General features: G+C 35.5%; 1 protein-coding gene across 3 annotated transcripts in view; it reads right to left on the bottom strand.

Moving 5' to 3' along the window:
- Nucleotides 1–512: 512 nt before the first annotated feature.
- The window catches only part of ccdc57 (coiled-coil domain containing 57), a 30187-nt gene continuing 19610 nt past the window's right edge, over nt 513–11089 (bottom strand). For 2 of the 3 annotated variants that reach the window (XM_088599683.1, XM_088599684.1), the window contains exons 15-20: nt 10375–10431; nt 9808–10036; nt 8552–8697; nt 7422–7562; nt 6995–7250; nt 513–1340 (exon numbers count right to left, since the gene is read on the bottom strand). In XM_088599683.1, coding sequence (XP_088455809.1) covers nt 1141–1340; nt 6995–7250; nt 7422–7562; nt 8552–8697; nt 9808–10036; nt 10375–10431 — 1029 coding nt within the window. In that variant the 3' untranslated portion in view covers nt 513–1140. The remainder of the gene's footprint in view (nt 1341–6994; nt 7251–7421; nt 7563–8551; nt 8698–9807; nt 10037–10374; nt 10432–11089) is intronic. The other variant, XM_088599685.1, reaches the window with a different exon arrangement.

The raw sequence follows: 11089 nt of genomic DNA, 5'->3' as shown, positions 1-11089 counted from the left end.
AGGGAAGACTGCTCATTGGTGTAGTCCATAGAAAACCCAACTGGTGAAGCATTCTGACCAAATGAAAAATGGCTGAAAAACAATGGAATAAACTATTTTCAACATGTACATCAGGTATGAACAAACCCAGGCCAGGAGGCCCACAAGATTTTCACTCATCTCATGGTCTTTGAAACCTGAACTACTAATTCAGATAAAGCCCTTGATCACTAACTTTCTGGATTTTAATTAATAGCTAAAGTAAAAGTACCTGCCCCCAAGAACTGGAGTTGTTCATTCCTGATTTAGGACATTTCTACTCTCACTTTAAAAGTCCATTTAGATCTACTGGCGTGAACTGTGCAACAATTTTTAAATACAGTGTATAAAGCATTTAGGTTATGAAGAAATATGTGAATCGCCAAAATAGAAAAAGCAAAACAGTAGGGTTAGACAGGTTATGATTTAAATTTGTAGAAATTCTAATTCACAATGATGAATCTGAAATGCATATAAAATACAATCTTTGAGAATTTCTTAATCAGCGCTGATATTTATTTTACAAGTTATTTTGAAGTAAAAAAGGATATATTAAATATAATACACAATTAAAGCATATGTGTTTTGTTGTAAGAAAGTACTGGCACTAAAATAAGCACAGAAAAAGTATCAGGAATTTGAAATCTAACATGGTATTGAGAGAAGTCAGGCCACAGCTCAAAGACCAGTGTGCTGTCAGTTCAAGATTAGCTAACATCATTTGCTTTGGTATAAAGCCCAGTCTCTGCACACAGAAGCTCCAGAGTTTCTGCATACTATTTCAGTCCCTTACAACTCTCAGAAGTACAAACAGAAATCAATCTATTATCCAAAAGACTGTACATAAAAATGAAATTTCTCAACTTCAAATGCTTTATGTAAATTTCACGGATTCCCTATTTTTTCTTAATCGTTCAAAACATTTCTGTAATAACTGTTCACCATGATCCTTTCCGAATTTATGGACAGTACAGACTTCTAGATTGCCATTTGATGAGTTAGGTTAAAAATTGTGAACACAAGACTGTGAAAAACAAATTGTACCACACAGTCTGTACATGTAATTTACAATACAAATGTAGTTGTGCTGATGGTGTTGAAATAAATTATATCAATTTCCTTTCAGTCTTTTATGTTGTAATTTCTGATCTTTGGAGTTTTGCTGTGTTGTTTGTGTTTCTGGCTGGGCTCAGATGATTTCCCAGGAGTCTTCCTCGGCTGAAGGTCTGCTCTCTTCCCCTGGACTCTCACAGAATCTTCTAGAACAGGGATGCTGGGTCCTTGGACTGCCTCTTTGGCCCCAGCCACACCCACACCAGGCACTGCAAGGACAAAATCACAAAGGCTAAAGACTAACAGGCTTTTATTAACACTCTGGTCATGAATGCCCTGCTTGTTTTAAATCAAATTTTCTCATTGTCTTATTATGACAGCCCAACAAAAAAGGACCCACTGTGAACTGATCATTTTTTCGAGTCGAATGATCACGTTGCTTGTTATGTCAGCAAAATATCAATACATAGAAAAGTGCTACATGGCGACCAAAGGAAGCAGCATAGTCATCAGCCCTTTTAACTCCTGAGTCCATTTAAGGTGATGTGGATGTTAATAACATAATCTTCATAGAAACTAGAGTATATGGAAATACAGTTAAATCTGAAACCAGAAGGCAGTTCTTTCACACAGAGCGCTGTGGGAGAATAGAAAAGGCTACTCAGCCATGCTATTGAAGCTGAAGCCAAAGCATCTTTTAAGAAATGACAGGAGGAGAGCCTTGGATTATGCATGTACTATTAAAAGGGGCTAGAAAAGACGAAGAGCCTCCTCTCACGTCCAGCCTTTCTTATGTTCTGTGCTCCACTATTGATATGGGCAGGCAGAGATGAAGAGACCTTGGGTAGCAGTGTCCTGCTGTTCAATGTATGACTTTTGTGCCTGAACCAGGCTACTAGAACAGAGAGGTGAGATGTGTAAATACAACGCAAACATTGTTGAAACCATTTGTGATAACCTCTAACCAGTTATTGACTACAGCAGACTGCTTTTATCAGCTGCAACCTGAACTTATCTTCAGATCTCTGTACTGTTAATAATAAATATAAAGACACCCCAGTGACATACAGTAGACTTTATATCACAAAAGAAAATGAAGCACTGACGCTGTAAAGCAACATAATAAAATTATAATTCAATAAAGTCTAAAAGCTAAGTCTATCCTATTTGTTTCAGCTAAAAATCCTTTAAACTGATCACATATCGTATATCACATATTCTTTTGGAAGCATTAGATCAATTTGAAACTAAAATTAGACTTCCTATATAATACAAAAAGCATACTCATTCTTCTGGATTTACTGCAATTCAAATAAAGCATTCTCACAAATAAATGTTTAAAATAATATCACATTCTCAAAGGAATTTAACAATGAGTTGTATTACTTCATATAACTTTATTACAAAAACTGCTATAGTATATTGTATATTTGTATTGTACTATAAATAGATGCGTTAATTTTAGAATTTACAATACCTTTTCCTTTTATATGCTCCCAACTTGGTATTGACATTTCAACCTGGCCTGAAGCTGCATCACACTGCCATGGGTCATGAGAGGTGCACAGTACCTTCAGCACCTAATAGGTAATCTAGCACTGGCACTGTCTCTCTCACTGGCTCTCACATAAAGACTCTATCACATCTTACCCTGGGAGTCCTTGGACAATTGAACAGGTCCTCTTGAGAAACCCTGGCCGCATCAGGCTATCGGTGACGCCTGGACTGTACAGACCTCGAAGGGTCTCAACTGGCTGAGCTACTCAGGATTCCCTCTAACTCGCATCAAAAATAAATTACTTAGTGTTGAATCTTCACAGAATTAAGTCATAAAGATCCTACGTACAACAAACTTTTCATTTATACTTTTTTGATCATTTGAAAATTTTCCAATTATTTTATTATGCAAAGACTTGGCAACTGGGCAAATACTTTTAATACATGTTTTCAACTCTCTACCAGAGGTACTTTTAAGCATGCCCAGTACTGGTCAAAATTCATACCTTCCTGTGCTGTGCCCTTTTATCTGCTAGGTGTGATGAAGTGTTTCTGATGCTAATCTGGAACACGCTGCCAACATTCCAGTCAGCAATTAAACAATAAGGCAGCTCTGTTTACCAGCCTGACTTCTGTCAATAATGTGGCAATGCCCACTAATACTGTTACAGCACGGACTCAGACAAGACTGCACACTTTGTGATCACGCACAGTTACCAAATAACAGCCTGTCATTGCAAAATTCTCTTCGCTTCAAACTGATAAACATAACAATTGTTACTGCAATATATTTTAACTGTCAAATATACATAGACCCTTCACAATGCATGAGAAATTAATTTCCTAATTGCAGTTCCAGTATAAAGTATCAGTTGTATTTTCCAGACATATCACAAGCACAATAAGACATAACATAAGCATTCAGAAGAATGATTCATTCATAACGCTGCGCTTATTCTCTTAAGCACAGTTTTGTTTTTCTCTTCCCTCAGGAAACAATCTGTATATAACAAAAGCAGAACTGTTTGACACAGATGAGGCCAATAAATAGTTTAAACCTTCATATCAATTAGCATGTAAAACAGAATAAGCCCCTTGTACACAGAATGTAGTTGTATAAAAATGTCTGGAAAGGGTAACTGACTTTCAATTGTTTTCCATTAGTTCTCATGAACTATCTCAGTGTTATACCTTTGCTATGCAGCAAAATACTGGTTTCTGCTAAAGGAAGGAAAATAACACACAGATGGGAAATATTTCACATATGGATGCAATTTGCCACATAAGACAACTAACAACTATGTGTCATACACAAATCTTCATAATTTATCAAGATTTATTCTTATGACAGTAAACAAATTCACTTGTCCCATTAGTTTCCTAATGTAATAAAACACCACTGTTTATTTCATTTGAAGACTTAATTTTTCAAGTCAGAAATGGTTTGTTTGTCAGCAGGTTGAAATCACAATTTAACAGGGGGGTTAAAATGAAGAAATACACACAGAAAACCATTTCTGCAAACCTTTATGTACATTTCCAAGCATCACAATGAGAATGTGAGAACAATGAGTACGCAGAAACATACTGTATGTTACTTTACCTTCTTGCTCAGCACAGAACCATTAAACGATAAATGTTTTCTATGTTTTCAGTCAAAGAGCCAAACCATTAATCCATTCTAATAATTATGCTCTAGCAATGTATCACAGCAACAAACGACAAGTAGTGATTAAACTCCCTACAGTTTCTCACTAGCATTCTGTGCAGTAGGTGAGCTGTAAGTCACTAGAGAGAAAACAGCAGTATGTTTTTAAATACTGTACAAAGTATGCATAATTAGAAGATACAGGAATCTTTAACTTATGGTGTGAGCTGTCCTTGATTTATGCAGTATAATATGCAAATACCTTACCCTTTCAACAGTACAGCAGAATGACTTAAGTTATTACAACTAATAGGTGAGCTGCCAGAACAGTGAAATACTGTCAAGAGTGAAGAAACACAGCTTTGTAGTATTTCAATATTATCTGCTGGGAATCCCACGCATCTAGAGAATATTTTGTTGATGAAAATATGTTTTCATTCTGATTCTGTAAAACAATCAATGATTAACCAGTTTCTTGTTCACATTACAAAAGCCTGATAGCCCTTACCCTGGCTTATGTTAGCTAGTTGAGAAATGTCTCTCAGCGTTCACCAGTCACCTAAAGAGAAAGCTGCTCTGTCTGCCGACTGTGGGCTAAGGCCAGTTCCTCAAATTAGGAAACCTTCGTCCTTGAGCAAATGCCAGGAGCCACAGTGCAAGGTCTTTTTTCCTTGGCCGTCAGTGCAATTCACAAATGTAGTTTTTTCCTGCCAAATGTCTTGCTAAATTATGTCAGAAATTATGAAATCTGATTTATTCCTCTGGAAATTTTAAACAATAACTTTCAGTGTGATTTATGATGCCTGCAATTAAATTATTTAAATGTTGTTTTACAATAGGTACTACAACACATAATCGATATTTCTTGAAAGCAAATATTATTTTTTCCCCAAGACTGGATTAGGGACTGGAAGAAAATGATGAAATGTGAATTAGGAATTACATTACCTTTTCTGAACAAGCTAATAGTTTGTAGTCACAGAAACAAGTTATGCAAATACATTGTTGATCTTTTTAATGAATATGTGATTTAAAGGAATTCAGTTACAGAAAATGTTTCTTGAAATACCCTTTTTTGTAAAAAGGAGGATTTTTTCCCCAACAACAATTACAATAAATAAAAACTATTAATTAATTCAAGTATTTTGGGACATGATTACCTCTTCAAAAATATTCTGCATGTTCTCAGTGCTTGTGGTATGTTACAATAGGTTATTGTGCTATAATATAAGGCAATGAAAGAAAAAAATATTCATCCTATAAAGATTGAAATACACTTGCTTCTCTTGATTTTTTTGTATCTATATTCCAATTTGAAGCAATACGGTAATCTTTTAACTCTTAAGATAAATTACTGTTAGTACTAAAACATAAATGTTCAAATGACATTCAAACTACCAATTTACAGTACATATATAATTAAATCTAATATAATGAAATCAAAGATGTATGTGAAATGGAAGACGTGAGATTATGAGAGATCTTAATGTTCTTCTCTTTGATTGGGAAATACCAGCAGGGGTGTCAGCAACTGAAACTGAAGTGATAAACATGGTTAACAACGGCTTCCTTATTCAGTTTGCCAAAACGCTTAACAGAGGGAATGCCTGATTTAATCTGGTGTTTTCAAAAACTCAAGACAGAGGAAAACGGAGGTGAAAGAATTAGGGAATTCTGATCATGATATAGTACACTCTGATGTATATTTTGAAACTGTGTATGTCCAAAACAAAGGTTTACAATTTCAGGAAAGAGTTTAAGAGATGTAGAAAGGCATAGCATATAGATGGAATCAGCAATTTAAATATATCCTGCATTAAACATAGAACAGATTAATTCCAACACAAAGCATATTAAAGGTTAGAAAGCAGTGCCCCAAATGAACAAATAAATTAATACTGTAAGTCTTAAAGTTAAATTAATGTTATTTTTAAAATAATGAAAGAAAACATATACGTTATATTTTATTTCACTTACATATACAAAAAATATTGCTACTTTGGAATCAGTCCACATAAGAAGAAGAGATACAGTACTATTCTAGGCTCAAAGGAATATCTTACACTGACTAAAAGAACTTTACCTTTTTGGCTTGGAACAGAGAAGTCTACTAGCAGATCTGATTCCAGTATTTAAAATCCTTAAAGGCATTAACAAAATCGATCCAATGGAATTCCTCAGGATGAACAGAGACATGAACCAGTGGACACCACTGTATGTACAAGTTCAATTAAAACAGGATTACAACTTAACACAAAGGGTTGTGTGAGTCCAGAACATTTTCTACACCCATGCTGTCAGAGACAAGACCTTGGCTTATCTCAAGAAACACATCGATGAGACCCTCAGAATAATTTGCTTAAAAAAAGCTAGATAGGCTAAATGGCCTCCTTTCCTTTGCAAACTTTTTAATGTTCATATGATCCCTTTCTGGTAATGTGAACACCCATAAAGGAGTCAATATTTAACGAAAGCATCATGTGAGAGAAAGAAATATTGTTGTTTAGGACAGGACAGTGGGCTTAAAAAATTATCCCATCTCAGAATGGGAAAACAGTTGGACAGAGCATTCAAAAGGGACTTGAAACAAGTTACATATGAAAAAGTCTATGAAGGGATTCTTCTTTTGCTCTCGACTAAATTTGATTGCTTATTTATTTGTCCCAATAACTGCTGAATTTTGACATTTTAACCTGTCAATTAAAAATGTTTGATATGTTTATGAAAGGGAGTGAGAGAACAGAAAAGATATTAGGACAGTTACGCCCCCTCACCTACCTCTCTCAAAACCCTCCTGAGGTGTGGAGCCAGAGGAACTCAAGCCTCTGTCCAGCATCTGCCAGACATCTTGCAGAGTACTGTCAGTTCCCAGAGATGATATGATGAGCTGTGACTGGTCAGAGTGTGGCCTGACTTCAGGACATGTTTGGCTTGGCTCCACCTGGTGCGGTTTATGTGAATGGCTGGAAGCTGGAGGTGTGTTCTCCTTCCTGCTTCTGACATTGTTCTTAAAATGCGGAGGATTAGCTTTTTTCTAGAAAGGGAAAATTGCACAAATCAAGGAAAATTTATGAGTACAGAAAAGTGTAAAATAATCACTGGAGGTTTCTCAAAGAGATACCTTCATTACTTTATATACTATGCTATCTTAATCTTGTAGCTGTGAATTTATAATTAAAAACAACTACTGGAAATGTAATCTTACCTCCTTACTGAGGTCAGACTTTGAATGCTGATCCCATGGATTATTAATCCTGATTTTGTCCCCACTTTCACTGTCTGACAAGTTGTAACGTACAACTATAGGGGTCTTTTTATACTGCTCTCGCTGAGCATACTGCAGTTCCTGAGAAAGATGAAGGGGATAAATGAGCAAACAAAGCAAATAATGTGGCAGGCAACAGTACAAAACATTTCCAAAATCTATTCCATCAGCACCAGTACTGTTCATTTTAAGATATACACCAGAGAAAAATGTTAAAACATAAACCACTTTGTTCGTTTTTTTATTCCAAATAAGCTTATAATGCATGTTTTTTTCATGCAAACGTGAGTTAAAAAATCTGTTTTGGTTGAATGGTAGTTAACACATTTAATGAACATGAACACAGTGGTTCCTCACGACCCAAACTAGGAATTGTCATTCTCGCAAAGCTAGGACTTTTGTAGTTCAAAGCAAGCTAACATTTTATGTAAAAAATTTAGAAAATCAAGCGACAGTCAACTTTGTTATTACCAGTGAAAGGAAATATTTTTAAGCTAATGCTGGTCATACAATCAAAGCCAATTCTTTCATTCTGCTGCCCCCTACTGGAAGAAACTTCTACTTAATGTTAATAACAGGAACCTAAATAGACACAACGGATTAAGACAACAGCACAACATATCTATATATACTGTTAAGACTTTGCTCTCTATTATCCTGAAAGGGAGTTTTCAGTAGAAAAGACAGTTTTTTAAGAAAAAGTGGCGCACTGTTTGAAGCTTAGGCAAGTTTCAAAACTAAGAGGACTTGAAAATGAAATCCTCAAAAGCTTGTTACTGGCAGACGAGATTTAAAAGTCCACACAATATGTTATAAAAATAATTCTCCATGCACATCAACCTCCAATAAAAGGGTCTCCTGAGATCATGCTGAAATTTGTCATATAGAATTCTCTACACAGTAATGAAATTAAACATACATTAAGATCAACAGGTTATAAAAACAAGGTTGTAATCAAAGACTAACATACAAAACTCAGACTAGATTTATTAAAGGTAATGTTTTCTATGGCCTTCCTCGGCAGAATGCTCAATGTCAGTGGCAAATGAAAGACCTGCAGACTGGTTCACCTGTGTGGTAAGCTGGTACTGGAGCTGCTCAAGAGCAAACAGGCGGTTCTGTGGGTCTTGGGTTGTACTTTTCATGGAGTGAGATTCTGAGACTGAAGGGACGAGAACTTCAGTGGGTTTATTTGTAGAGCTCGGGAACTGATGGCCTGCTCAGAAAGACATTAATCCTTTCATTAAAGATGTTGAAGACATTTGGTGCAATGTTGAAATAATGGAGTGTGGAGCTACATCAGCTGAAAGCTGTCCATGCTGGCACACATGTCAGTTGTGGAGCCTTTCCTTTCTAGTTTTTATACTGGCATTATTTTCTTTATCAATTTTAGCTCCAAGAAAAAAATCGTTGTGATGATGACTCTGCACAATAAAACTGTTTAATGACTAATGCAAAGAAAAATAATTTGCAAATAAATCAATACTTCTGAACTTAATAATTCAGAAACTCAGCTAAATTTTTGTTTACTAAAACTTCTAAAAATGGGTGTTTAAGATGAACACCAAAATATAATGAAGAAGAATCTACAGTGCTCTGGTATGAGCCATCTATTATTAAATGGAAATGTAAAATTGATGCCATGACAATAGGACGCTACCCAGTGTAGTTAAAATGTCATTACCAGTGGAAACAGATGCAGAAATTATACCACGCAACCTTTTCGTTATGATAAAGTCTTTCTGTATTTGTGTCTCAATTAATTTTACCCTCTAATAAAAACATACAAAAATATAAGATCCAAAACAATAGAATTTATAGGATCAAAAATAATTTCAGCAATACTGAGAATTTGTACACACAAGTGTGAGATGTTGTTATTGCACACCAGAAGGAAGGCGATTTTCCAGATTCTGGGGGTAAATCAACAGTGTGCAGAGCAGGTTTTAAATGACTTCCGGAAGAAGGTGGGCTTTGCATTTCTTCAAAAATCATTCCCCAAATTAAAAGCACAGCTGACGCTTCACAAATTCATCTGTAAATCCTGGATCAAGGCACTGACGTGGAAGACCAACAAGCTGGACTCATGTGCTGTTACTCTTGCTTCCTGTTAATTATTTCACTCAGATTCATGATGGGTCACATATTAACATGCTATGAAAGTACGGAAACCCAGCACTGAAAAGGATTAAAAACCTGAGATTAAAGAAGGTTTTGCAATAATAAACATTTCTGAATTGAATTTCTATGTTGAATGGACTCAGCACCTACAGCAGAAGCCAGCTGTGTTACAGAAGCTCTAAGAGGTGAAGGTAAAAGGGCTTACCACTCAGCCCCGCCTCAGCCAGCTGGGCCCTCAATCTGTTCCCCATCTCGATCAGCTGCTCCTTGTCGCGGGTCAGCTGAGAGATGTAGCGGACAGCTTGTTTCAGTTTGGACCGCAGCGCGGGCACGCTGACTCTCTCTTTCCCAAACAACCCTGCTTCAGGGCGCTCTGCCACAAGAAGCTGCCTCAATCGAAGGTTCTCATCCTGTAGCTGTTTCACCATCTCGCTCTGCAGTGGCAGGAATAAAAACAAAACAAACAATACACACAAAGTGAGAATACTGACAACCAACAGCTGTCATACAGTACGTATACCACTTTACACCACTGAATATAACGACATACTGGGAGTAGACTTGAATGATCAAGGTTTATCCAAATTATGGCTTAAATGGCAGTGACTATCTAATGTCAAAGACCTGGATTGTTAATGCTATTACTTATTTTTGCTCTTTTTGAAAATAAATAAATAAAAAAAGAGATCTCTGTAACTTTTTTGACTGACAGATTGTTCTCTACTATATTTCCATTATTTTCTTATTGTATTAAGACAGCGATTTTTGATACCTGTTCAACAATGATAGGCTCTCTCTGGCTTGCAATGTCCAGTTTCAAAGCAGAGACCTATGGCAAAGGATAAACTTTAAAATACAAAAAGCTCATTTTTTGTAAAAAAAATTGATGAATAAATAAAAGACTATTAGAATTTTCTAGATTAGCCTTATGACACAAAATTAAAATTACATTTAAATACTAAAGTCTTTACCTTCCTTATCCACAATTCTCAAAGCAAACAACAATAATCTTGATCATTCAAATTAATTTATTAATTATTAAATAAACTATTTCTGGTTTTATGCAATTATCAGTAAAACAATTAGAAAAGCTTTATGTAAATTAACAGAAGAAAGCACAAAGTGAATCCCGATATGTTTGCAATTGGATCAGATTAACCACCTGATAAGAGACCTGATAAAATCCAACATTTATGAACCCCTTGGAGTTACATAACACAGTTGTTGCACGAAGAACTTTATCTAACACTGAAAAAAACACCTTTCTAGATTTCAGCATCCTGTATGGTGTTTCAGATAAAACATGTGCTTGAGTACATAAAGAGAACTGTAAATAATAATAATAATAAACTTTATTTTATATAGCGCCTTTAAAGGTGGCTTCTCAAAGCGCTTTACAGGATGACAATAACAATAAATAAGAAGACTACAACAATAAATAAGAAAATTTCACAAGACAGGACACAATTATAATTACAACAATACAA

This window comes from Lepisosteus platostomus, chromosome 11 (genome assembly GCF_059453375.1).
Source record: "Lepisosteus platostomus isolate fLepPlt1 chromosome 11, fLepPlt1.hap1, whole genome shotgun sequence".
Classification (NCBI taxonomy): Eukaryota; Metazoa; Chordata; class Actinopteri; order Semionotiformes; family Lepisosteidae; genus Lepisosteus; species Lepisosteus platostomus.
The sequence above is the reverse complement of the archived record's forward strand: the minus strand, read 5'-3'. Positions and strand labels throughout refer to the sequence as shown.